The sequence below is a fragment of the Mus pahari genome, chromosome 23 (genome assembly GCF_900095145.1).
Source record: "Mus pahari chromosome 23, PAHARI_EIJ_v1.1, whole genome shotgun sequence".
In the NCBI taxonomy this organism is placed as follows: Eukaryota; Metazoa; Chordata; class Mammalia; order Rodentia; family Muridae; genus Mus; species Mus pahari.
Window position 1 is genome coordinate 5,708,709 of NC_034612.1, and position 27,759 is coordinate 5,736,467.

At 50.6% G+C, this 27,759-nt stretch overlaps 1 protein-coding gene across 1 annotated transcript in view; it reads left to right on the top strand.

The window, feature by feature from the left end:
• Positions 1 to 377: 377 nt before the first annotated feature.
• The window catches only part of Cit (citron rho-interacting serine/threonine kinase), a 155,698-nt gene continuing 128,316 nt past the window's right edge, over positions 378 to 27,759 (top strand). Inside the window, exons 1-5 of the mRNA XM_029533619.1 lie at positions 378 to 510; positions 7,317 to 7,492; positions 10,986 to 11,087; positions 22,135 to 22,277; positions 24,251 to 24,341. Coding sequence (XP_029389479.1) covers positions 384 to 510; positions 7,317 to 7,492; positions 10,986 to 11,087; positions 22,135 to 22,277; positions 24,251 to 24,341 — 639 coding nt within the window. The 5' untranslated portion in view covers positions 378 to 383. The remainder of the gene's footprint in view (positions 511 to 7,316; positions 7,493 to 10,985; positions 11,088 to 22,134; positions 22,278 to 24,250; positions 24,342 to 27,759) is intronic.

Below are 27,759 nucleotides of genomic sequence, written 5' to 3' on the forward strand. Positions count from 1 at the left end.
AAGGAATGCCAGTTCCTCCAGCCACACTGGGAAGGAATGCTTCCTATGGACGGGATACGGTGCCACCTCTGAACTCTTAGGGTCCACAGTTCCAAATGTTCCAACAAAGCTCAGGCTCAACGAAGGAACGACCTGTTTCCAGGGACGGTGCGGTCAGGGTGATTTTTTTCTCCTCCAGAGTCAGGTGAATTATCACCAGCAACGGAGCCACACAGATAATCATTTAACAGCCCCAGGATCAGTGCCAGCATGCTGTAAGCAGTTAAACTGTGTCGGCCGCTTGTGATTTACTCTGTGTGGACGTTATTGATCAGAGCTTTTCATTATTGACAGAATCCCCATCTGCTGTTTGCCATTTTTTTTTTTAGGGGAAACCGCCCCTCATGACTCAACAGCAGATGTCTGCTCTTTCCCGGGAAGGGATGCTAGACGCCCTCTTCGCTCTCTTCGAAGAGTGCAGCCAGCCTGCCCTGATGAAGATGAAGCACGTGAGCAGCTTTGTCCGGAAGTGTAAGTCTGGGCCAACCCTCCCTAGAGAGCAGCTGTTCTCAACCTGTGCGTCTCTATCCCTTTGGGGGTTGGACGGCCCCTTCTCAAGGGCTGCGTATCACATATCCTTCATGTCAGATATTTACGTTATGGCTCATAACAGTATTGAGATGACAGCTATGAAGTAGCATTGAAATGATTTTGTGGTTTTGTGTGTCTGTGTGGGGGGGTCGCCACAACGTGAAGAACTGTGTTAAAGGGCCCACAGCATTAGGAAGGTTGGGAACCACTGCTGTAGAGGAAGACAAGATGCTGGAGGTGGAAGGCGTTGGTTGTAGTTCCAGAAAAACCATGGGCTGCATAAGACTGACCCAGGGGCCTGCAGAGATTGTGCAGTTGTAGTCTGGAGGCCAGAATTAAGCGAGGCTTCTCACTCCAAGTGGCAGAAACTCAGTCAAAAAAGGAAAGATGCTAACTCATGAGACAAATCCAAGGATGCTTCAGGCATGGCTGGTTCCGGGGACTTAAAAATGATGGGGCTAGCCGGGCGTGGTGGCGCACGCCTTTAATCCCAGCACTCGGGAGGCAGAGGCAGGCGGATTTCTGAGTTCGAGGCCAGCCTGGTTTACAAAGTGAGTTCCAGGACAGCCAGGACTACACAGAGAAACCCTGTCTCGAAAAACCAAAAAAAAAAAAAAAAAAAAAAAGGATGGGGCTGCTGTCCTCCGACTCTGTCCCTACACTCTGAGCTTAGGTCCTATAAGTGGAGCAGGCTCAGTGCTTAGATGCCGTTGTGTTTAAATTCGGGGTAATTTGTTTCAGTAGCCTAATTTTAAAATCATGAAAATAGAGGAATACAGTAATGATTTTGAATCTGGTGTCTCCTCCTCCCTCCTCCCTTTCCTTCTCCTCCTCCCTCCTCTCCTCTCCTTGTTCTCCACCCCCCCCCCCTTCATTTCTCTGCCTCCTTCATAGTAAGGGTTGCCAATGAACTACACCCCTAGCCAAGTGATTTGTTTTATTTATGCTACTGATGTTGTAAGATGTAACTCTTGTTTTTTCTTAAATGGAGAAGCAACTGGTGACAGCAAGGTGACCGAGGGCCTGTGGACATCAGGTGGTCTACTGACTTTGACTGCTAACTTAGTACCCCTGATTTTAGCTTGACTCCAATGTGGTAGGGCGGTTGGATGCTGGCGCCACGTCTTCTTGTACTCTCTGCTACTGTTTTCAGCCAATGGGTGCTCCACTCCAGCATCCCGTGGAGAAACTCTGGAAGGCCTTTCGGGTTGTCGCGGCTAAGGGGCATGGGAGGGTGTTACTGGGTGAGCCGGGGCCCTCCTGGAAGCATCCAAAGCACACAGGACCGTATAATGAGCCATGCCAGATTTGAGAAACTGGTCTAAGATGAGCATCTAACCAAGCACTCCAAACTGTTGGAGGCTGAAAAGGATCGTTTTGTATCAGTTTCATGAATCTATGGTTTGGTTGCATTCAGCTGGAAAGCTGAGCTCCATTGAGATTTTCAGTCTGTCTTTGTCTGTCTGTCTGTCTGTCTGTCTCTCTCTTTCATGGAGATCAGGGTCTTGCACTCTCTGGTTCCTCTATGTGAGGGGGCAGAAAACTGTAAATTTGTAGGTGTAAGCAAAGCTTTACTGGGACTAGCCACACCCGCGTGTTTTGGCCACACATTAGAATACTCAGAAAAGAGATCATGTGACACATCCCACCCCACCCCCCCCAGCCTAAACTTTCCCACCTGAGCGATGTGAGCTGTAGCTCAGAAAGACAGATGTCCCTCCTCAGTGCCCGAGTGTCCAAGAGTGCTGATGTGGGGGCTGCTTTGACGGCTTTTTACTGAGCCCGGAAGACCTCTGGCTGTTGTCAATCAGCGATCTGTTACTGTAACAAAACACCCGGGGATAGGTGCCAGGTGCAGAAGGGGAAAGGTTGGTCTCCTCCCCTTGGGGATTTCTGTCTATGGTTGGTTGCTTTGGGGCAAGAGGGTGTGGTGTCTACCTCAGGGCTAGGAATGAGCAGGAGAGAGGGAGAGGAGTCAGGGCCTCACTAGCCCTTCCCAAAGGCACACACATGCACTCTTGGGAACTTCCCACAGGGCCTCCCTCTTGCTGGGAGGTAGGCTTGTGACTGTGTGGTCTCCATCCACCAGGGTTGGGAGAGTACAGTCAGAGAAGCACCGCGGGAACTTTCTGCTGGGAGGTTCACTACCTCAGTAGTACCTAGCCAGGGCTCGACCTTTAGCACATGGGCCTCTGCATTTTGCCTGAGAAGAATCTGCACAGGAAGTGTAACATTCACCGGAAACTAGTTTCCGAGACTGGGTACCACCCCCTGCCCAGTTCCATGTGTTAGCTTAGATGTGTTTGCTTTTTTGAGATAGGATTTCACTGTGTAGCCCTGGCTGGCCTGGAACTCACTAAGTAGACCAGGCTGGTCTTGAACTCACAGAGACCCGCCTGCCTCTTGTCTGCTGAGTGCCGGGATTAAGCAGGTGTATCACCCAGCCAGGTGCTAGGTGGTTGGTTTTACATAGTCCCGTGGAAAGTTCTGATTGGTTCTGCGCCGAGTCACTCACGGGAGGACATTCTGATCAGCTGAATAGACAAAGGTGTCAGAGCATTGATTACCAGGGCTGCCTAGTGCGGACTAAGCAGCAGTCTGACTCTCAGAGGCCCCAGGGGTGCTGAGTTACCAGAACTGATGTGTCCCTTTTCCTCGCCATGGTGACAGAATAGCTGACAGGAGCAGACTGAGAGAGAGAAGAGGGCTTTGTTTTGGCTCACGGTTTGAGAGAGCTCATGGCAGAGAAGGACAGTGGCACGGGGATGTGTCAGCCCCTTTGCTACTAAGTGCTGACCAGGAAGCCAAGAGCCTGGGCAGAGAAAGGCGGTGATGAAGCCCAAGGCTCACCCTCTAGCCATCCCCATCCTCCTCTTCACCTCCTGGACATTCCACAGCCTGCCCAAACTGTGCCACCAGCTGGGGACCAAATGTTCAAGTACAGGATCCCGTGAGGGCCATTTCCCATCCAAACCATCAACAAGGGCTCCACTTGTTTATTTGTACCTTGTTTGCGCTCAGTTTCCTCGTCTATGAAAAGAGGATGTGTGTAGCTAACGGTGCTCAGAATGAGTTAGTAGAGTGCATCACGATGGCGAAGGATTATCCTCATGGGGTTAATTAAGAAAGGGAGACTCACTGTGACTACATCACATCCTGTAGGGAGACCCGCCAACTGTGATCATACCCTTTCCTGTAGGGAGACCCGCCCATTATGGTTGCATCACTTCCTGGGCTAGGATCCTGGACCAATAAAAAGGGGAAAATGAGTCCATTCACTGCTCCCTGGTTCTTCAGTGTGGGCGCCCTGTGACCAGCTGCTGGGGGCTTCCTGCTGTCTTGACTGTCTTTCTCCCTCACCCCCATGATGGACTGCACCCTGTGCCTGTGAGCCAACATGAGCAACTCTCCCTTAGTTGCTTCCAGGGTGTTTTATCACAGCAGCAGAAAAGTCCCCAGGGCAACCAGGCTTGTCAACAGACAATACTTGTTATCCACAAGCATCACCCGTGATTAATCAATACAGAGTGCATCTTTAAAACGTCCTTGAGGTACTTACTCGGCATCCTGCATGTGTTTAAATATGCCTCCATCTTCTGAATATGTAAATCATCAAGTAGGCAGCGGGAGGGGGCGGCACTTGGAGGGCCGCTCTCCAGCCCCTTCATCAGGTTTGAGACCCCACGGATGCTTCAAAGCCGTCAGTTGTAGGAAGCTGGGTGTAATCAGGTCCTGTGTCTGTGGAGTGGAGCTCTTCCGGGAGACTCGTTCACACTTTTTCAAGAGGCTTCCTTGAGAGGACCCGGAAGAGCTCGTGACTGGAATCCAGCGATTGCAACGCTGCGATCTCCACCCCCACCCACCCAATCCCATCTCCATCCCGACCTGCCTTGAGTTGTGTTTGGGAATGTGAGCTTTGTTCTTCTGAGAGGAAGAGGGTCCATCGACTGCCACTGCCCACGCACGATTGTGGGAGTAGAGGATTCCTCTGAGCTGCCAGAGGAAATGGACAAGGACGACTGTTTGAAGTGGTGCCTCTCACAGACATACCCCTGTCCTTGAGCCCGCGGAGGGCAGGTGATGAGCATATCTGCATCTGTATGTGCACCACACAGGCTTGAGCTCAGGTCAACCTCTGTTAACCTAGCACAACACTCAAAGGGCTGACACTAGTCAGGTACCGGATACACAGCAGCCGGCGTCTCAGATGGTCCAGACACAAGGATGCAGCTGAGCATCATCCCTCAGTGCTCAGAGACAACAGACACTGATGTGAGAGCGGTCCAACAGGAGCTGACCCGCCTCCGTCCCCAGGCCATCCTGACTTATAGCACCCACGCACTTCAGACAGATCTATGACAGCACTGTTCTAAAGAAACCTACTGCGCTGCAGGCCCCACGAGGGCATCCCATGCACAGTTATAGGTGCTCACTGTCCAACAGTGGCGATAAGTGACTACCCTACTGTTTAAGGTGCTCGCCATCCGGTCCTGTATCCTGTCTGTCATCTCAGCGTAGGACTACTCATTCAGGCAAGTATAAGAGAGTGTGCCAGGCCCCGCCCACAGCAGCCTCAGACCTGTCTCAAGTCAGGAGCTGCCCTGCTAGGATTCTGACCGTGGATAGGACAAAGAAACGATAAATGCTCAAGGAGACAGAAGAGCTAGTTACCCGGACCTAACTGGTACACAATAAACGTAAGCAGGTGTCGGGGTGGCAAGATGGCTCAGCAGTCAAGAGGACCTGAGCTCAGTTCCCAGCACCCACATGGAGACTCACAACCACATGTAGCTTCCAGTTCGAGGTGATCCAATGTCGTCGTCTTCTGGCCTCCAAAGGCACGGCATGCACATGATACATATATGATGTATACATGCAGACAAAACACACATGAGATAAAGGATTTTTTTTTTTTTTTGGAGACAGGCCCTTTCTTTGTAGCCCTGGCTGACCTGAGGCTCCCGTTTCTGTGATTGATTGCTTCCACGTTGGCGCTCATGGAGGTTTAGGTGGCTTCTGAGTCTTTTCCTTTTCCATTCTCTTCTTGAGCCTCTTCATGCGCATCTCGTCCCCAGCATGTGTTCTGTGAAGGATGGATCCCTAGTCTTAGAAGGCTGGACTGAATTTCAGGGAAGGAAGCTGTCGACTGATTCTACCAGGTTAGCTCTGGCTGCCCTTTGGCCCACAGGCCCAGTTGTCTGTGTAACGAAGCCACAAGCTGGACTGGGTTTTTGTCATAGCACCCCGTGTCGTTCTGTCTGCCTCAGTATATTCAGTATGCACTGGGACCTGTAAGTACCAACCAAATGTTCGCAGAGTTGGCACCTCCATATGCTTTTGGGGTCACAGAAGTAGCTGGTGTGGGGAGAGGTTGTGAAGGGTCCCCACCCTGTTTCTCTTTCTAAAAATAGCCAGGGCCTTGATTCTTAGCATCTCACCTGTTCTCCTTAATAATGCAAAAAGCCTTTGGGGGAAAAGTTAGAGATTTGGAAAGCTTCCCTGCAGTTCCAAAGATGTCATGGTTTTCGCCCACAAAGCAGTTTGTCTGACGTGTGTAATTTAGATGCCTGATTGTCCCCAATGACGGGCCCTGGAGTTACTGAGTTGGGGCAACACCATAAGCAGTTTTGGAGCCCAAAGGCCTGAAAGGAAATGAAGAGAGATTGGCCCATGTACAGCCTAGGGAAAGTCAGGTTCAACTCAGAAATCTGCAAGCCAGTGCGTTTGGCTAATTGTAATTCAGCACTCAAACACTTGGCACGAAGAGAAGCTCAGAAAGGAACGGAGATGGAGGGCAGACTGGGCTCGCCATGGCGGTATCCCTTGTGGGTCATGGCATCCTGTGCCTTTACCCACTGAGCCATCTCCAGGATCCTACATCTACTTTTAAAACAGTGCTCACAACGAATGCGTCTAGATCCACACACCACTCTAGCTTGGTCCCCAGGGCATCCAGGGAACTTTGGTGTGACTGGCCACCACGCCACTGGAGGTCAGAGGACTGGGGTCCTGAGTTATAGGCACGTGCCACCATGCCTGGCCTTCGATGTGGGTGCTGGAGATTTGAACTAGGTCTTCATTTGCCGAGCAAATGTTCTAACTCACAGAACCATCTTCCCAGGCCAGACCTAAGTCTTTTAGCTTTCAGTGTGACTGGGTTTTTGGAGGGTGAGCATGTGTGCCTGACAACCCCGCTGAGCAGATGTCAGGGCTCTCTGGGCCTGGGGGCTAACCCTGTACCCCTCTCAAGCATGGCCACAGACTAAGGCCAGGAAAGGAATCCTCTGAAACTGGGGAAGGGCCAGGGCCAGTGATCCTGAATCAGCTCCAAAGCTGATGGAAGAACCTGGGTCCTGTTGCTTCTGTTATATTGTAACGCCCTTAGGAATGCCTGCTGTCAAACTTGTTTGACCCCAGCACTGCCCCACAGCCCTCGGAGGAAGAAGGAAAGCAGGGCCCTGTTCTGCCTTCCTATTTTCTGAGTCTACAGGACTCAAATTCTAGCTACCATGGAAACCGCACTTTGGAATTCCTGGAGCCCTTAATTTTAACAGATAAAAAACACTTTGGTGCCGATTTTATAATTGTTCACGATAGATGAGAAGTGACTAAAACGTCTTCTGAAGGGGAAGGAAGGCAGAGCACATTTCTCCTTCTTCCTCCCCTCCCCCCACACACTCTTGCAAGATGTGTGCCTCTGAAGTGTGTCTTTTCACTCTGGGTGTGACTCCTCCCGTCTCCCACAGATTCCGACACTGTAGCCGAGTTACGGGAGCTGCAGCCGTCGGCGAGAGACTTCGAAGTTCGAAGCCTTGTGGGCTGTGGTCACTTCGCTGAAGTGCAGGTGGTTAGAGAGAAGGCGACCGGGGACGTCTATGCCATGAAAATCATGAAGAAGAAGGCTTTGCTGGCCCAGGAACAGGTAGGAGGGTTCGAATCTCAGGCCTGGCCTCTGTCTGTACCAAATATCCACCACGGGGACAATGACCTGCTAGTTTGATGTCTAGGATCCAGTGAGTTGTTCATGACGAGGGCATCAGCAAAACAAGATCTCTCCTCTCCTTAGCTCTGCTCAACCTGATGCTGACAGATTCTGAAGCCTTAGAAATTTCCATCAGTTCCTTTGTCATGACTCTGAAGCTGCATTTTATTTTAGAGCCATGTTGGGCTTTTAAACTAAAACTGATGACTTTAACATGATCCCCTCGGGACTGTAAGCTTGGGTCTTAGGGACACGCCTCACGACGGGTAAATCGGGCAGTAGCCACACCCGTGCATGCTTAGGTAGTCCTATTGTGGGCACAGGTGTTTAATTTTAGAGCAGGCCTTTGCAGAAGTCCAAGTAAAATTGTGTTCCCTGGCTTGTGAGTCGCCTGTCTGAGAGCAGGGTACAACGTTATCTTTTTAGCTCTTATTTTTTCTTCCTTTGAAGACAGGCTGCTCTCCCCAGACATATTGATTCATTGGCTGTGTTTTCAAGAGACAGCTGTCAACCTTGGAGGCCAGAGAGTAATCCATGAGTTACAAGCGTTCTAGTGCACATCGTGAGGCCGATAACGTGCCCAGCTCTGTGGGAAGCCCACAGAAGGCATTGAAGTCCCCTGTGGCTGTGCCTGGCAGGGTTAAACTGCAGCCCCTAGAGGCAGAGAAGAACCACAGCTCTACAAAGCAGGCGCTTGCCTGTTAAGTACCACAGAGGGGGAGAGAATTAGCAGCTTCATTAGCAGTGATGAAGGACAGTGTCACTGGTGAGCCAAGGGCAGTCGGGGAAGTCCTTAGGACGAGAGGGAATGGAGGCAGGGTAGGGAAGACATGGGAGCTGCCAGGTAGACGGGCGGCCAGAGTCACATCCTGGGGGTGTGAGGTGTCTGGGGTTCTGTTCAGGGGTGTGTGTGTGTGTGTGTGTGTGTACGCGCGCGCATGCGCGTGCATGCATGCATGTATGCACGTGTTCTGTGCGTACGTGTGTGTGTGTGTGTGTGTGTATCTGTGCATGTAAGCAAGTGTTCTGTGCATGCGTGTGTGTGTGTGTGTGTGACAGAGAGAGAGAGAGAGAGAGAGAGAGAGAGAGAGAAGGAGGAGGAGATGGAGAGGGGAGGGGAGAGACAGGAGTTCGGTGGTTGAGAACTAACTGGGAAATGAAGACATTTGACAGGCAGTTGAGGGGAAATCTTAACAACTGTAGTTTTTCATCACATTAAACTACATGGTGTTACATGTGCCACATCAGCCATTTTTACCATAGGACTCGGTGGCCTTAAGAGCCCCTTCCCCCCACCCCCCCTATCAACCAGTTCCGCCCATGACAAAGGTCCTGAGAGAAATCAACTTAGAGGGGAAGGTGCTTTGCCTTGGCTTACGGTGTCAGAGTTCTTACTCCATGGGCAGCTGCCTTCCCGGCTTCAGGCCTGCAGTGAGGCAGTGCCATGGTAGAGGGCCTGTGTGGTCATGGAGAAGAGATAAGGGATGGGGAGGAAGGAGGGCAGGGGACCGGCCCTGGGACAAGACGGCCCTTTCCAGGGCAAGCCCATTGGTAACCTGTGTTCTTCGACTGTGCCCGCCTCCTACAGCCCTACATGTCCCAGTAGCCCATACGTCATTAATCCACGAATGAAATCACTCCTTGATGATGTCATAGTCTCCGTTAGCGCTAGCCAGTCCTTTCCCCCATCTCTGCAAGTCGCCATGTCAAGAACCAAGCTTTCGGGAAACCAGCGTTTGGGGGGCATTTCAGATCCAAAGCATAATGCCCCTAAACAAAATCCCACGATCCCTCCTTCTTGTTGTTTTCTGTTTTTTTGAGACAGAAACCGCAGCAGAGGGAGGGAAGCCACTCGTCAGGGTCCAAGTGCAATGTGTGTGTCTTCTGTTTCAGAATGAAACGTGAGCAGTGTCGCAGGGAGGGGAAATGACAAGACACTGCCTGGGATTAGGAGGCCGGGGTGGGATGTGCCCACTCAGCTTCCCCACCCAGGGAAGCGCTGTCCGTCACCCACACTCTCTCACTGAGCGCACTCGGGCTCAGCATGATGCTGGGTCCTCAGGCATGAGGCTAGCCCAATCTAGCAGGGCTTGCATTTGGTCAGGAACTAGTGCATGTGAGATGAAGCCAATCCAACCAATGTGCCACAGGTGGGCAGGCAACTGAGAGCCAAACACGCACTTTTCTCCAGGGAAAGGACCTCCAACAACCACGGTGCGGAGGTGCAGGCCCAGGTCTTTAAAAACCCTATTCACGTAGGAGCTAACAAAACTAGCTATTGTTGGTAAATATGCCATCGATGGAAAGCGTCAATAAAGTCAGGCTTCCCAATGGAGTCACCAGTCACCGTGAGGATTTGGAATTTAAGGATATGAACAAGGGCAGCATGGGAAAACTGAAGGAGCTGTCAGAGACGACGTGAAGAAGTGGTGTCCTTATCACATGGGACAGGCTGGAGTGCTGGGACAGCCAGAAGCGCTCCTCAGAGACCTGTTACTGTAAAAGAACCTTCAGGGGCCAGGCAGAGGCAAGTGAGGCCGGGACCTGTTCAGATCCAGCTCCTCCAACCATCCGCCTTCCCCGTGCCAGCAAAAAAGATCAGCCCTCTAGCATATCTGCTAAGCGGCTTAGCACTGGGGTCTCCAGGGTGACACTCGGGACTACGTAGACTAGCTACTTAAAAAAACAGAGCTCAGGATATAGCGCGGAGGCCACAATGCTTGTCTCACATGCATGAGGTCCTGGGTTTAGTCCCCAGCACCGACTGCATAAACTGGGCGTGGTGGCACATACAGGTCAGCACTCAGGACATAAAGGCTCACGCAGAGGACAGAGGAGGGTGGTGTCCTACTCTGTCATGTCCCACCACTGTCCCTTGAGTCAGGGTCTCTCACTGACCCTGGAGCGAGACTGGCACTCAGCCATCCTGCTGTCTCTCTCCTATAGTGTTGGAGCTTGGAGCACCCGGCCACACCCATCCAGCCTTTTTATAGTTATTTATTTGCTATGTGGGTTAGGACGCCAACTCAGGTCCCACCCCGCACGTCCTGTGGTAGCCCAGCCTGGCTGGCGGCCGCTCTCCTCACCCTGATTGGGCTGGGCACTGGGGGCACTCTGCCTTGCTTACCTGGCCTGGACTCACGGCACCTGTTAGAGCCGTCTAGGAAGTGAAGGTGCATGGGAAGGGAAAGATATTTAAGCTCAAAAAGAGTGACCTGAGGAGAGATGTTAAGGTCGCAACTGGGTGGATAATGTGAGGGCCCGGCAAAGCTGAGCCAGTAGGTTAGTAGCAAAATTTCAGAGTGTCAGGCTAAGCGATTTTTAATACCCAGAAAAATCAGTTTAGATTGAAAGGTGGGACACAGGTCACTTCCCCCTCACAGTTAGTTCCATCACAATTGTCTAAAGAGTTTCTCTCCCCCAACCCCACCAGGTTTCATTTTTCGAGGAGGAGAGGAACATACTATCTCGGAGCACGAGCCCTTGGATCCCCCAGTTACAGTACGCCTTTCAGGACAAAAATAACCTTTACCTGGTGAGTCTTCGTGGCTGTCCACGTGGAACATTCTCCAATACTCAGATGCCACGGATCGAGAACGATCCTTGTCTGTGTAGCCCATGACATCTCTCTCTCATTCAGTCGATTTTCTAATCAAACGTCTCCGTTCCCTGTTCTAATGATTAAGAGCTGACCCACTTAGAAGAGGCCCACTGTACTCAGGCATGGAGCGCAGCAACGAGAAGCCATTTAACTGGGAATGGTCTCTACCTACCTTTAATAGAATCTTGCTTTAATTAAATTAATTAATTTAGTCCCCGAGACAGGGGCTCATTATGTAGATCTGGCCGGCCTGAAATTTGCTCTATAGCCCAGGCTGGCCTGGAACTCAGAGAGCGTCTGTCACCTGCCCGTCCAGTGCTGGGATTAAAGGTGTTCTTGTCTTGCTTTAATTTTTAAAAGCGAAGGTAATAACTCGTGATTGATGTTAGAAAATGCAGCCTGTTCCCTCCTCTCACTTGTGGAAGCTGGACGGGTTTGTCTCCTAGAAGCAGAGAATAGGATGGCGGTTGCCTGGTTACCGGGGTGAAGAGAGGCAGGGAGGGGTGGCTAGCGGGTACACCAGTTAGCTTACCATGAGTGGATGGGTAAGAGGGATAAGTTTTGGTGTCCTACAATAGGGCAACTATCTCGAAATGATATGCCTCACAATAGCTAGGAAGGGTTGGACGGTCCCAAGAGGAAGCAGATGGTAAATGGTTAATGTGGCGAATTTGTTCATTGTTGTGATTTGATCATTGTAAGTTGTATATGTTTATCGAATTATCATACTGTACCCCATGGCTACACCCCAGTCATTCAAGTGTGAATTAAAAGCTAGTACTTCCAAATCCCACCCTCCAAATGCATACACTGGGCCAGTAGCGTGGCCCCACAGGTGGGCTGCTTGCTGACAAGCCTGAAGACCTGAGTTTGATTCCTGGGACTCTTGCAAGTTGTATCCTCTGATAAACACACACACACACACACACACACACACACACACACACACACACACGGGGGGGGGGGGGACGTACTTTAATAAGTTTAAAACATGTATCCACTGAGGATGTGTGAGGAGAGCCACCATCCTCTGCTTTCTTTGCTTCTCTCTGGAGGACACATACGCTGATGGTGGTGGTGTCCTCTCTCTGACCTTACCCATGTCTTAGCAGGGAGAAATTGAACACACTGCTGGATATTCAACCAAAGGGCTTTCTCTCCAGGTGAGGTGGCACACGCCTTTAACCCCAGCACTCAGGAGACAGAGGCAGGCTGAGTTCCCGGCCAATCAGGGCCTTACAGCGGGACCCGTCTCGGACGTTGTTGACGTCACTCCGCACTGCTGACTGCACACTGCCATTCCCCATCGTTTTGGGGGTCAGGCATTGAAGCCGGGACCTGGAGCATGCTAAGCACGTGTGTCACTTAGTGAGCAGCAACCCTGGCCTCCCAGGTAGCCCTTTGGACAGTTGGCAGTGTTGTCGCTGATGTCCATGTGGCGTAGCTTAGGGAATGCCAAAGCTCATCGTAGGGCCCTTCTTAGCTTCTTAGAAGATTAAGTTTCTCAATGTGAAACATATTCTAGATACAACATTTGTTCCTGGTTGGGCTTCTCGTGCAAGGCTTCTCGTGTCACCTTGGGTGTGGATGGATGAGGAGGTTCGTGGCAGGGAACAAGGAGCTATTTTTTTGTTTTGAATAGCCACTGGCCATTTATTTTTTTAATGATGTTACTTCCTTTATTTCTGATCCGGAAGAGTTAGTCTATTTATCTTGGTTCTGTATGAACTGAAGTCTCTCCCTGGCCCCACCCAGCCCTCTCTGGGATATGGTGGTCTTCCTACGTATCCAGGCCTTCATACAATGTAAGGATCCCCTAGCTGGGGTCGCTGGCACGCATTGCCATAGCTAGATCACTGGGCTGTCTCGTGGACGTGTAAGTGTGTGCACATATGCCCGAGGCCAGAGCCTGGGTATCTACCCTGACCTCTCCCCATTGGGTTTCGTTCTTATCCAGTGTCTCACTATGTAGTCATGGCTGTGGAGCTCTCTGTGTAGAGCAGGCCAGCCTTAAATTTGCAGAGAGCCACTTGGCTCTGCCTGCCGAGTGCTGACGTTAAAGGCATGCGCCACCACATCCGGCTCCACTGCATTTTCAGGTTTCAGCCCCAGGAAGCCCGTTTGGTTTGCTTCCTGTAAGATAGGATCTCTCCTTGGCCTGAAGCTTGCCAACTAGATTAGGCTAGCTGTTTTTTTTTTGTTTGTTTGTTTATTAAATTCCACTTGCAGTGACATCCCGTTGACCACTGGCTCGCCCTGCAGAGGTAGCACAGTTCGTGCCCGTCTCTGGCCCCATCTATCAAGGCTAGGCTGCGACTCTGGCAGGTGGCCCGTGAAAGCAGTTCTTTGTTGATCTTACCACTAGCTTTTCTGTTCCATAAGCAAATTCACGAGGGAAACTAGTTAAAGGCCGACAGCATCTCAGTCCATCATGACAGGGAGGGGGTGTGGTCAGGAAGGGCAGCTCTTCATGGCTGCCAGGGAGCAGAGAGGGAGGGAGGGAGGGAGGGAGGGAGGGAAGGGGGGAGAGAGAGAGAGAGAGAGAGAGAGAGAGAGAACCTGTACCCTGGCCTGCCTCCTTGCTGGCTCTCATCAGGACCCTCGGCTTGTAGGATGCTGACGCTGCTGCATGAACTCTCCCGGGGAATGTCCTCAGGTGCATCCACACTTTGCTGTACGGTTTCCCAGGCACCTCCCTGTCCAATCAGGTGGGCAGGTATGTCTGATGATCTCACTGGAAGAGCGGAAGGGTGAATTTAGGGGGCCAGTTAGTGGTCCTCACTGGAGTATAGCTAAAGGCTTGAAGCCAGGCTCCTGGCTCCCGCCACCGTCGTGACCTCCCCCTCCTGGTGCTAGAATACGGCAATATCCAGAACGGCTCCTGATAGCAGCCTGCTTTGGTTGTCTTGTCTGAGGGGAGTTTTTCAGTCTTTCAGTTTTCAGCACACACACACCCGTGCGATTTTGGGGACCAGTGTTTCCTTTTCATGTAGGAATGGGTTGGAAGTGGCCTGTTTTGGGGGGGTGGGCACTGACCCCAGGACATTTGCGGACACCGGCATCTGTCACCCTCCTGAGCCAGGAGGGAGTTAATGAACACAGAGCCATTGTTTGTGCTAGTACCAAGTGACAGCTTATGATAGTTTTGACAGCTAGACATGTGCTGTTTTGATCTCTTGGCTAGGATTATCTGAATTTCAAGGCATGCCTCAAAAATCACCCGGCACGTGTTTTCGCGTCTCCTCTCTGGAAGTTGAGGAGTCTGCTGCCCATCAGGAAACCCGGAGTTAAAAAGGCCCGTGCTTGTTGAGTTGCTGTTCCTTGTTTGGACTTCCCAGCGACGTCCTTCTCAGCTTGAATTTTCTCATTGGTAAAGAAGATAGTTAACTCTTCTTTTTGGCCCCAGTTCAATTGCTTGAGCGTGCTACTGCCACTGGGGTTCTTTGGGTTTGAAAGAGTTGCTCTATGTACAGCACTTGGGGTGTATTTCAAGAGAGCGCATTCAGAGTCTTGTCCTTTTTAGGAGCCACAGTTTGATCGAGCGTCCTCCGTTCTCCAAGTCTCCGATTCGGGAGGTCTCACGGTGCTGCCGCCGGTTCAGCCGTGTGTCCCTGTGAGAAGTGTTTCCTTACTGTCACAGGCCCCGTGGTTTCTGATCATTGCTTCTTCCTTTGTCTTCACAGTACCGGAGCGTGCACATCTGAAAGCACTCATTCTCCTGAGGCTCAGGAACGGGCGGGCTCCTTTGCGCTGCGGTCCATGGTCCCATGCTCGCCCGAGCCTCTGTCAGGGCCCTTCCTTACTGCATGTCCTGGGCTACTTGGCTGAGTGCTCTGTTTCTTGTCCAGACCCTGTGAGTCAATGCGAGAAAAATCCGAGGACTTTTTCTTTTTAAAAATGCCTGACTCAGCCTGGAACTCAGAGGCGCAGAGATAGAAGGCCTTCTCTCATCTCCTAGACAGCGGCTCTCAGGCTTCCTAATGCTTTCGGCTCTTTAACGCAGTTCCCCATATTGTGGTGACCCCCAACTATAACATTATCCCATCACTACACCATAAATGGAATTTTGCTACTGTTATGAATCGTAATGTAAAAATATCTGATATGCAGGATATCTGATAAGTGACCCCAAAAAGTTGTGACATCCCCCCCACCCCCACCCCAGGTTGAGAACCGCTGTCCTAGAGGTTGCCTTGACCCTTTCAGACAATAACACAAGGTCTGTGTTAAGGACGCCCTGATGCCAGGGGTCAGAAGCACTGGGCAGAGCGCAGTGTGATGCCCAGGGCTCCATTGCATTTTGTGTGGCGCACGTCGAGTGTGCAAGCTTTTCAGGGTGTCCTTCCTGAGAGGCCGCCTGCGCAGCATCCCGCTGCTGATGCTCTGGTCCAGCGAACCTGAATAGAACTTGTCTTAGTCCCCCCCGCCAGAGCTAAAACAAAACCCGAGACAGAGCAGTCTGTGAGGCAGAGGTGCTTATGCGGCTCACGACCCTAAGAGCATGTCACAGGTGACAGGCTGGGACCTGGTCACAGTATTCTTGCCTCATGATAACATGATGAAGAATGTCACATGCTAAGATAGCATTTGAGTCTGTGTCTTTCCTTATAAAGCCACTAATGCTATCAACACACACACACACACACACACACACACACATACACACTAATTTACCTAACCTCCCAAAGGCCACACCTCCAAATAGCATCGTCTTCGAAACTTGGGGTTAAATAGCCAATGTGTAGACATTTTTTTATCCCTATATGTGTGTATGTGGGCACACATGTATGTGGTCATTATGTACGCAGAGGTGAACACGCGTGTGGAGGTCTAAGGGTGATGTTGGGAACTTTCCCAGATCTCTCTGCACTGTGTTCGCTGGGGCAGCCTCACTGGAACACAGGGTGCCTCGTGGATCCCTTGCCTCTGCCTTCCAAATGGTAGAGTTACAGGAAGGTGCTGTCACGCCCATCCAGCATTTACATGGGTTATGGGGATCCAAACTTTGGTCCTCATGGCGTCCAGCAAGCACTTTGCCCACTGAGCCATCTCTGCAGCCCCATCATGTGAACCAAGTTTTGTGTGTGTGTGTGTGTGTGCACGCGTGCGCGCGCGCGCCATGCCTATTATTACATTCTTGTAAAAGTCAGTTCTCTCCTTCCACCATGTGGATTCCAGGGAGAGAACTCAGGGTGTGAGACTAGGTGCCAGGGGCCCTTTCCTGACGAGCTAGCTCCCAACCCCAGCATGTGAACTTTTGAGGACACGTCGAAACCACAACAATACTAGATACTTTACTATGAAATGTTCACACCCGCCTCCCCAGCATGCACACACGCTTGCCCTTCATTTTGACTTCAGCACAACCAGTGGAAACTGCCACTCTAGTCCTCTGAGTACAGACGCAAGGCCCAACAGTGGGGCTTCGGCTCCTTCCAAACCGAACACATGTAAGCTCTGCCCTTTAATTAGCATTTGCAGCTGCCACCCTGTGGAAGGGTCTGTCTCTGTTGGCCAGAAAGTCTTTGCTTTGAAAGAGTGAGTCCTTCACAGCTCCAAGCCTGGCTCGGCTGTCAGCTGCTGTGCGGTCTCTGCCATCAGTGGGTGGCTGCCACATTGTTTAGGCCTATTTCACCCGAGGGCTCTTTTCTCCCATCTCATCTCCCCAGCCTTTGATTGCTGTGATTTGGTGACTTCCCCGTTTGTGTGCCCCATCCGTGCTCATTTCTCTGTGTAGACATCTCTCCGGTCCTCGCAAGGGTGGACGGTGACCCGTTTCCGTGCCAACAGGCCTGGTTATTTTCCAGTCCTTTCTTGTCTGCGATCTTGTCTTGATATTCAGAAAGACTCCGGTAGTCATTGAAGGGACGGCTGTGTTAGAGCCAAGGTCTGCTCAAGGGTAGACTGCTGCGGAAACTCTGACTGGGACGGGATTAGGAAACGGAATTGTTCTGCAGTCTCATCAATAATGGTCCCGGTGCGGGTGAGCAGCGTTGGATCCAGTCCTTAAAAGTGCGTCCTCCAGGCCTGCGGGATGGCTTGGCCCACAAAGGCACTTGTCCTGCGGTCCTTGTGACCTGAGGTCGATCTCTGGAAATCGTGTAAAGTGGGGAGTAGAGAACAGACTACACAGAGTCTCCTCTGACCTCTGACCTGTATGCATCTCCCCCATACCCCCAGTAATAACAAAGTAGTGAACAGTTTGGGAAGGCACATTCCTTAATTGGATGTATGTGCACCATACATCCTCCCTCCTGAGTGCCCAGGACTCAGGAGGCTGAGGCAGGAGGATTGCAAGTCAAGAGTCAAGGGTCAAGGGAGGATTGCAAGGGTCAAGAGTGGGACCTTGCCTCTGATAGTGCAGCTCCGTGAGCACCGATGCCTGCGTTCACTCTCTCTGTGAGTGGTTGAAATGAACACGAGAAATACTCTCATACCCCATGCCTCTTATTGCCCCTATAATCATCAGGAGTCCAGCGGTTCTCCGTGTAGCCCTGGTCGTCCTGGAACTCTCCTCTAGACCTGGCTGGTCTTGAACTCACTGAGATCCACCGGCCTCTGCCTCCCGAGGGCTGGGATCAGAGGCATTTGCCACCCCTGCCCAGCAGTTATTTCAATTCTTTTGCATTTTGCTGAATGCCATTTCTATGAAGACATAGGAATTTTTTTCTTTTACCATTTCCATTCCTGATAATTAGGACACTAGCACATACTAGACTTTCAAATATTATGGATGAAAATGTCTTACTTAAAAAAGAAAAACACAACACACCTACTTACCTTTGAATGTGTATGTGCACTCTGACACATTCATGGAGGTCAGAGGACAACCGTCAGGAGTCAGTTTTCTACCGTGTGGGTCTCAGTGGCGAGCGTCTTCACCTGTTGAGCCATCTCTCTGTCCCAGGTCACTTTTTTTTTTTTTTTTTTTTTTTTTAACGAAACACTCCTCCCTGTGACCCGATGGGCAAGCAGGCTTGGAAAACCCCCTGTAGAGGACATAGAGCCTGCCTGGGTTAGAAGCCACACTTTGGGGGTAGTGGGCAGATCCGTGCCATCTCTACAAAGATGAGCAGCAGAAGCTGGGGACCAAACCAGACACTGCACGTGGATTCTAGCACATCGTAGGTGGCGACTCTGTTCTTTATTAGCTTATAATGATCTCTGGGCCTCATCTCTGGGTCACAGCCCACCTTGAAGCTTGTGATGTTTGACAAGGACTTTAGCAGCATGGTAACTGCTTAAACCTGGCTTGCATTTCACACACCCTGCCTCCCCCAAGAGTTCCGTGTGTTCCAAATGAGACCTTTATCGTGTATTCCAAATGAGGCCTTTATCCTGTAGTGTCGTTATGGGCCATGGATACTGTCTCCATCCTCAGAGTGACTTAGGGGAGGTCCGGAGTAGCTCTGTCTGATGTACACTTGGGGATTTTCGTATGCTAATTGGGGATTGTGTTCATTCCTAGGGTTTGATTAGGCTCTCTGATAAAGATCCATCCCATTCAGATGTTTGTCATTTAGGGTGTCTATTTTGGCCTTGTGTCGCCGAGCGTTCAGGCTAGCAGCTGTTGTAATTTTGGTGGCTTGTTTTCTCAATCAGTCCCGGCTCCTGAAGGCAGGGGGAGGTTGTTTGACCCTCAGAAATGACGAATCTAGTTTGAGTGGGTATCTTGCAAAGAAGAGCAGTGAACCTTTGTTTTTTCTCCTTTGTAAGAGATGCTGGTTTTCTGGAAATTCCTGCCGAGTCTACCAAATAGAATCTTCAGGAACGGACGCTAAATACTAAGTAGCGGTCGGTCGGTCGGTGTGTGAGCTCACCAGAGTTGCCGGCAGTTGCCATAGTTTTGACTTTCTCAGGCTTCAACTTAGAAGCCATGCTGGTTCTCACATAACAGAGCCCGAGGGTCTGTAACAGGGTACATCATCACAGATATGCATTGTTCTTATTTAAAACCATCTGCGTTCCTAAAGTACTGGTGCGTCTGCTATTATCTGTGAATTCCCTTTTGCTGCTTCCGACCCTCTTAATGGCAGTATATATTTAAAGCAGTCTCAGAAATTAGCATTCACCCACATCCCCATGCCTGTAGAGAGCCAGGTTGGGATGAGTGGGTGAGCTGTAGCAAGCCAGGTGGCTCCTGTGGGCTCCTGTGGGGCTGAGGTGAGGCGCTGACGTCACTGCCATCGTCTGTGACTTGGAGGAAACAGTCTTACCCCTTCGAGGTGTCGCACTTCTTGCCGGTGAGCCACTTTGCGCTTAGCATCTGTGGTACGAAATGGCATCTTGCCTTCCCAGGGCGGTTGTCCTGTGTGCGCACAGTGAAAGAAGCCACGTGAGCGGGTTGGTTCCCAGGCTATGAGAGGCTGTGCAAGGCCCTGGCTTTGCCAGGTATCTGCTTTGGGCTGGCCTGGTGCTAGGTGGACCTCCTGGAGTCTTTAGGAGGACCAGCCTGGAGCCTCTGGGGCAGAGGTCCTCCATCCGACCTGTTCTAGGAGATTTCTGTTGCCTTGATAAATGCCACAAGCCAAATGTAGCCTGGGTGGGGGGATGGGGGAGGTATGCCTCATTTGACGCTTCCAGGGCATAGTCCACCCTGAAAGGAACTCAGACAAGAGCTGAGGTAGGAAATGCCTCTTGCGGGCTTGCTCTCAGGCTGATATCCAGCTAGTCTACTGCCAGAGCCACCTGCTTCAGTATAGGACCACCCACCGTGAGCTGGGAGATAAGAGCGTGCCCACCGCCATGCCCACCAGCCATGAGGGTCCTGCCTCCCTGGTGTTGGCAACCATGGGTAGCCATAATGCTTGCCCTAAGTTATATCCTGAGAGTCCAGGAAAGGCAACCTTGGGAGGAGAACAGAATTCACATCCCGGGATTTGGGGCTCCGTAGATGTCGTCATCTCTTCCCTCATTGCTGCCTCTCCACGGCCAGGAATCCAGAGAGACATGCAGGCGCTCACAGCCCAGGACCCCAGCCCCAGGAGCAGCCCTGCCCACGTCTAGGGCGGGCCGGTCCGTTCTTGTCCAGACCCTCACAGCTACCCCTCCCCCAGGTGTGTTTCCATGGTGATCCTAAGTGCAATCAGGTGGACCGGTAAGGTGAGCATCAGTGTGGATTTAGTGTCTCCTGATGCAGGAGTGCACTGAAACGTGTCCTTTCTTCAGAGGACCGGACACAAGCTGACGCTGGCCATCACAGTGGACATTAGAGCAAAGGTCAGAGAGCCCCAGGAGAAACTGCAGCACGGTCAAGTGGGTCCCAGCTCCTCTGCAGCCAGAAACGAGGCACAGAGTGGAGGGGAAGGAGCACTGGCTCTCACATTGGTTCCAGGCACCCAGCCAGGCTCTTTCAGGTCTCGCCCAGTCCTCCCGCAGTGCAGCAAGGGAATTAGTCTTATCTGGAGTTCTCAGAGGCCGACCATGAAAGGTTGAGGCGTGAGGTCACCAGGTGAATCAGACCAAGCTAACTGGCCTCCAGCTCGTGTGTGCGTGGACTCAGGAACGCCTCACCCGAGTCTCATCAAAAAAGACAGAGGGCGGCGGATTTAGTTCAGTGTGTTAAAAAGTGCTCGCCGTGCAGGTGTGATGGGTTCAGCTCAAAGCCTGAGCATCCGGGCAAAGCCAGATGTGGTGTGATCATCAGCAGGCCCAGATGCTGTGTGAGCATCAATAGGCCCAGGGCTCCTTCAGGGACGCAGTAAGCTGAAGCAGGAGGATATCTGGAAGCTGTAGGGCCAGCTCATCTGGCTTTGTAGTGACAAACCACGAAGACACCCTGACAGGATTGGAATCCAGGGCTGACACCTGCCACCCTCTGACATCCACCTGTGTGTCATGGCGGGAGTGTGCCTGCGTTCACACACGTACAAATGCTTGTGTGTGCATATTATGTATACATACACGTGCACACACGTACACACACATGCATACACACGAACACACACACGCACACACACACACACAGTGTGCACAATTCACATTGACAGTTTTCACTTCCTTGGTGGAGTTTTCTTTTCTAACCATTTTAGCTGAGAGGTGTGTATGTATATATATATATATATATATATATATATATATATATATATATATATGTGTGTGTGTGTGTGTGTGTGTGTGTGTTTGTGTGTATTCTGATTTATTTCTTACATATGCCAACAAATTAATTTTTCTACTGATTTAAAAATGAAGGTTATTTTTTTTTTTTTTATCCTGTACAGAATGTCACTTTCTGTGACATGGACAGCTTTCCATGGGAGCGGGAATAGCCTGAGTCACCTGTCTTTAATATCCGAGCCATTGCCCATGATTTAGAGGAGTCAAACTACCCAGTCTCTCACGGTTGGGGGTTTGGACGGTTCCCAAGTCTATCCCCCTGGTTATAAACCATTCAGTGGAGAGTCTGTTTATTTATCTGTCTCTTATCTGTGCATTGCAAGTACCAATAAAGTAAACGGTTCAGAGTGGAGTAGCTAGGCCAAAGGGTCTATAGTCACTATTAAATTTTTAATAAGAGATCATCAGCTGTCTTCCACACTGAGTGTAAAAGGGAAAGATCGTATTGCATTTACCACATGCCTCCTGTATTTTGCTCTGGGCCGAGGGGAATGCGAAATGACTGTTAGCGAGTCTGTTGCCCTCCAGGAATATCCATCTATGCAGCGTGCCCGATCTGAGGGAGGGGATGTCTGGGGTGTCGTCTTGGGTGGGTGTCGGAGAAGGATCTACTTCAGCTTCTCAGGTCTGTCTTGCATCATGCAGGGCGGCCTCTGTGGGCCCTCTCTCCATTCTCTGGGGTCATGGATGCAGTTTCTGTAGGGCAGAGGCCTTACCCTGTGTCTGAGGATCCATCTCACACATCCACATCGCCTTGTAGAGGGTCGTGATTATACTGTCTGATGTTGTTTGAGGGCCTAATGGAGGTGTTCCCTATTTGGGGTGTGTTAAAGAAAAAAAAGAATGACTTTGCCTCTTTCTGCAGGTCATGGAATATCAGCCTGGAGGGGATTTGCTGTCGCTTCTGAACAGATACGAGGACCAATTAGACGAGAGCATGATACAGTTTTACCTTGCTGAGCTGATTTTGGCTGTCCACAGTGTGCACCAGATGGGATACGTGCACCGGTAAGTGAGGCTCCCAGGAACATATCGAGGCCTTGTCTGCATCACGGATGAGCTTCTTGCATAGAAACAAGAGGCTGACTAACTTCCGGGTCAGAAGACAACTTCATCTAGTTTTAGCCAGCCTGGCCTGTGATTGGCTGACGGCTCTCCAAGATGGCCGGCACCTTAGCACATCCATTGGACCATAGACCTGGCTGTCAGATGCAGCCAGGTAGGCACAGGGACCCCTTTTATGGGTCCTTCGGTAGGAAGACTGAGAGATGGGGAGAGGGACTGGCTCATATCCTGGGAGCAGAAGGTGGGAATTAACAAAAGCAGCTACAGACAGCACTGCATCACTGGGCCAAGCACTCACTGAGTAACTTCTGGCTCACCGATGTGCAGGATTCGCTGGGTCGGTTTTTCCTCTTGCGTTGGGCACGTAGCAGAAGCCCGTGTCAGATCAATGACGCCCACCCTGGGGCTGAGACAGAGTCAGGAGGAGCAGGGCCTGTGGGTGATTGGAATCCGAAATTTCCCTTCAGGGCTCCAGTACCTTGGTTGCCCGCCGCCGTCACGCTTGACGTGATGGGGTCATGAGGACCCTGACTTCATTAATGGGTTAACGCACGGAGGGAGTCACACATACTTTGGTGTAACCTTGGGATTTTCCACCCGAGTTCCCCAAAATAATGACTCTGAGACTTCTTATCTATAAATAAAGCCCAACAGCTTTGGCTTGTTCCTGCTAGCTTGTAACTCAGTTATCCTGTTTAAACTAGTCTAAGGCATGCCACACGGTTGGTTACCTCTTCTAGGTTCACACGTCTCTCTGCATCAGTGTCAGGGCAAATTTCTCACGCCTGACAATTTCCCAGAATCCTATGTATCTCCCCTGGATGTCCCACCTTCCAGTTCGGCCTCAGCTCATTGGCCGAAGGCTTTTTATTGACAGGTGATGCTTCCACACAGTGCATAAAGATTCTTTCTGCATTTTGGTGTTGGGGTGTTAGCTGGGAGGTGGGGCTGGCTGAGGAAGTAGATCCCTGGAGGCTGCCTGTGAAATGTTCACCTTGTCCCTGGTCTCTGGCCGCTCTCTGTTTCCTGTTCACCACAAAGTGAGCTGCTCTGCTCGATAACACTCCTGGTGCCATGATCCTCCGCCCACATCAGGTTCAAAGCAGCAAAGGCCACCTGCTGGACTCAAACCTCTGCAGCAAGGCGTAAAGGCAAAAACTTTTCTCATTGATGACAAGTGTGTAAACCAGAAGGCAGGTCCTGGTGACCCGACGGTTCCCCGCTGCGTGCCACCTCTTACAGGACCCACCATCACCCTGACATGTCACGCTGGGGTCCACGCCTGCAGCACGTGGGCATTTGGAGGGCAGGGCATATATACATGCATATGTACACACACACACACACACACACACACACACACAGAGCAGGGATATAGAATATGGGATAAAGACTTCCATTTGTGAAACACATGACCTTGGGCAAGTTCTTTGGCTTTTTTGGTCTTTGTTTTTTGTTTGTTTGTTTGTTTGTTTTTTGTTTTTTAAGAGTTATTTACTTATTATATGTGAGCACAAGTAGCTGTCTTCAGATACGCCAGAAGACGGTGTCAGATCTCATTATGGATGGCTGTGAGCCACGGTGGCTGGGAATTGAACTCAGGACCTTTGGAAGAGGAGACAGTGCTCTTAACCACTGAGCCATCTCTCCAGCCCCCTTGGTCTTCTTTTTTTGCCATGTAGAAAGGCGAGCCTCCAGTAGAGATAACCCACCTGATAACATTGCACCTGCTTTCTTTTTCTCCCTCCCTTTACAAAAGTTAAACTTAGTTTTCCAGACGGGTGCTAATCACTCCTCTCTGCCAGTGGGGAAGGTTGGCATAGCATAAGACAGGAGCCGAGGCCTCTGGCTGCCATGAGGCCCGGGCTGCGCTGACACAAACGCAGTGCTAATCTAAGGCTGTGACCTTCTCACAGAGACATCAAGCCGGAGAACATTCTCATCGACCGGACGGGACACGTCAAGCTGGTGGATTTTGGATCAGCTGCTAAGATGAATTCAAATAAGGTGATTAGGAAGTGGAATGAGACGGCTCAGGGGTGACATACGGTAAAGAGCATTCTGTGGTCCTCAAAGTCTGGCAGGTGTTAGGACACCATGGTGAGCAGCATTTGGGAGCCTCATCTGCTGCCCGGGTTTGCCTCTTCTGGGGGTGGGGCTGTGGGGTGGGGGATGTTTCCCAGACAGCGCTACCCTTATGTTAACACCTGTTAGCACTCTGCTAGCTCTCGGGGTATTCTTATGTTTCCTTAAAAAGAAAGGATTTTATTTTCCCTTACCTTCAAGAGACCGTGTTCTGTTGCATCACCTTGCTTTATTTGAAAGTATTTTGATGAAACGTGACCTTCTTTTTCTGAAGTGCACTCCACATGCAGCAACATTGAAATTAGTTACTAGCACTGGAGACTTGGAATTAAACATCCTGAGGTGTCAAGGTGCTGACGCTCAAAAGTATCGTTCTCAAGCCTTGGGCCTTTGGAAAAGTTAAGTCATGTTGCACGTGCTAATAGAGAGCCAGGAGAGGAGCCACCGGGGAGGAGCACCCGGGGAGGAGCACCCGGGATCAAGACAGAGAGGCTGCTCTCAAGGAAGATGACAAAATCAAAAAGACAAAGGGTTAAGAATCCTCTAATAAAATGGGCTCCTACTGAAATGTGAATTTGAGGTTGGCTGTGTAGGAAGGACAGTTCTGAGGGAAGAGCTTCCTTCGGCTTTGAGTCTGAGCCGCTCAGTGACTTGAGCAAATCCTCTCTCCAGAAGCCGTAGATTCTACTTAAAATGCATAAAACCAGAGGCCGCCTCCAGGTCTGAGATTTAAGTCCTTTCTGTGAAGGACAATATGTAAAATTACTTTTTCATCCCCCGATTCCTCTGGGGAAAGGTGGATATTATTAGGTTGATATTAGGAAAAGGCTCAGGGGCTGTGTTAGCTCTGTGCACTTTGGAATCTGGCCTGCATGTTCTGCCGCTCTGAGAACTTTCTGAGGTAACTTACTCAGTGTTCGGCTGCAGGGAACCAGGAGCCCCTCCAAGCTGCCCAAATCCAGCATTACTTTCTTTTTTATTTTAAGGTTCTATCCTTTTTAAAAAGGGTTATTATTATTAATTATTATTATTGGGTATTGAGACAGGGTTTCTCTGTGTAGCCCTGGCTGTCCTGGAACTCACTCTGTAGACCAGGCTGGCCTTGAACTCAGAAATCCGCCTGCCTCTGCCTCCCAAGTGCCGGGATTTAAGGCGTGTGCCACCGCTGTCCAGCTGGGGATGCACTGTCTGTGGGTGAGGGTCTGAGATCCACCCATGGCCCCTCTCTCCCCTTCCCACCCTAATTAACGTACAATTCAGCAATAGATGAGAAAGCGCAGACATTGGCTTTAGTGGAGAAATGCACAGGGGAACAGGTTCAATAGCATGGACCCTTCCTAGGATTCAGAAACTCACAAACTGTATTAGCGACATTAATAAACTGATGTGTTCGGGGAAAAAAAATCTTACAGGGCAGGTTTATAGCCCGACAGTAAATCCCTTGCCATTGCGTCTGGGTCTGGATTAGTCCTTGATGTGGGACCTGTGCTGTGTGTAATTGGATGTCCCTGATCTCCTGCCTTGGGCCTCCTTTGTGACAACCCAGATGTCTTCAGCTCTCCCGCTCTGCCCTGGGGTGGAGGCAAGAAAACCCACCCTGGGTTGGAAATGTCGACCATAGATTGAGAAGCGTCTGAAAATGAAGTAATTCTAGAGTTGGCACCGTGTGTCTGCAGTAAGAAAAGCCCATGGGAAACAGTAGATGACAGTTTGCCAACTGTCGCTCAGGAGATAACGAGAGGGTGAAGAGTAGACCCCGAGCTGGGAGTGGCGGATCATGCTTTAAGCCCAGCACTTGGAAAGCAGAGGATATCTCTGAGTTAGAGGCCAGCCTGGTCTACATAGCAGGTTCTAGGGTAGCCTGGTCTACCTAGTGTAGACAAGGGCTAGACTCTTGTCTAAAAAAGGAAAAAGAACCCTCACCCTCACCCCCACCCTCCCAGCCCCTGGATCTGGAGCCAGTCTCCCCACTGCCTCCTCAGTGTGAACTGCGGCTGCTGGCTCTCCAGGCAGGAGACATTTGGGTTTGTTGGTCATGGAGTGAAGATGCATGTCTCCCTCCTTGTGCTGTCAGGGCCAGAATGTGCAAGGCAGATGAGGACAAATTTAACAGATTTGTAGTGTTTTATTTCGTGTGTGTTTGTATGTTTGTGTGTGCATGCGTGCACTTGTGTGCGGTGTGTGTATGTACGTGAGTATGTACACGTGTATGTGAGTATGTAGATGTTTGATGGGTGAGCATGTATGTTTATGTTTATATGTGTAGGTGGTCATGCATATATGTATGAGTGTGTGCACGCATGTACGTATGAGCGTATAGGTGTTTGTGTGATCACGCATGTGTATACGTGTGGATGTGCATGTCTGTGTGGGTATGTGTGCATATTTGGATGAGTGTGTGCATGTATGTGTGAGTGTGTAGGTGTTTGAGCATGTGTGTATATGTGTGACTGCATTCATATATCGATGAGTATGTATATGCATGTGTGCATGCGTGTATGTGAGTGTGCGTGTAGATGTGTGTGCACATGTGCACCTCCAGCACCAGTCCCCGAGTTGTACCTTGTCTGATTTGGGATCTCTTTGTTTGCTTCTGTATATACCAGGCTGGCGGGCCCGTGGCTTCCTGGGGATTCCTGTGTCCACCTGTGTCTCCCGATAGACATGCTGGGATGCCGGTGCTGCTGGGCTTCTCTTTCTGTGGTTGCTGGCCTTAGAGCTCAGGTCTTCTGGCTTACACTGCAAATGCTTTACCCTCGGATCCGTCTCCCAGCCCCTTTAGCAGTGTTCTAAATGTAAAGAAAGGTTTTATTGTAAATGAGCAGCAGCTTAGAATCAAGGTTGTGTGGACTTATGGATGAGAAATTCTATTGCTCTGTCTCCGATTAATGGTGGGCGGAGAAATAAACGTGTTCATATTGGATAGGTAGTTCATAGACCTAACATAGGTTCTGCTTGTTTGTTTTTTTGTATTTATGACTATATTATAAATACAGTCTGGGCTGGGGAGATGACTTTTGGTAAGGACCGTCTTGTGAGCCGGAGGACCTGAGTTCAGTCCCACGTGAAAAGGCCAGGCGTGATGGTGCACAGTGAAATCCAGAGCTGGGGAACACTGGGCAGGCACCTCTCCGAGTTGGTTAGTCAGCTAGCAGAAGCAGAGAGGGCTGGCAAGATGGCTCAGCAGGTTAAAGGTGTTTGCTGCCACGCCTGATGACTTAAGTTCTTCACCTAGGACCCACTTGCAGAAAGGGGAGTGCTGGAGGCTGCAAGCTGTCCTGTGACCTCCACACACTTGGTGGTGTGGTGTGTGTGTGTGTGTGTGTGTGTGTGTGTGTGT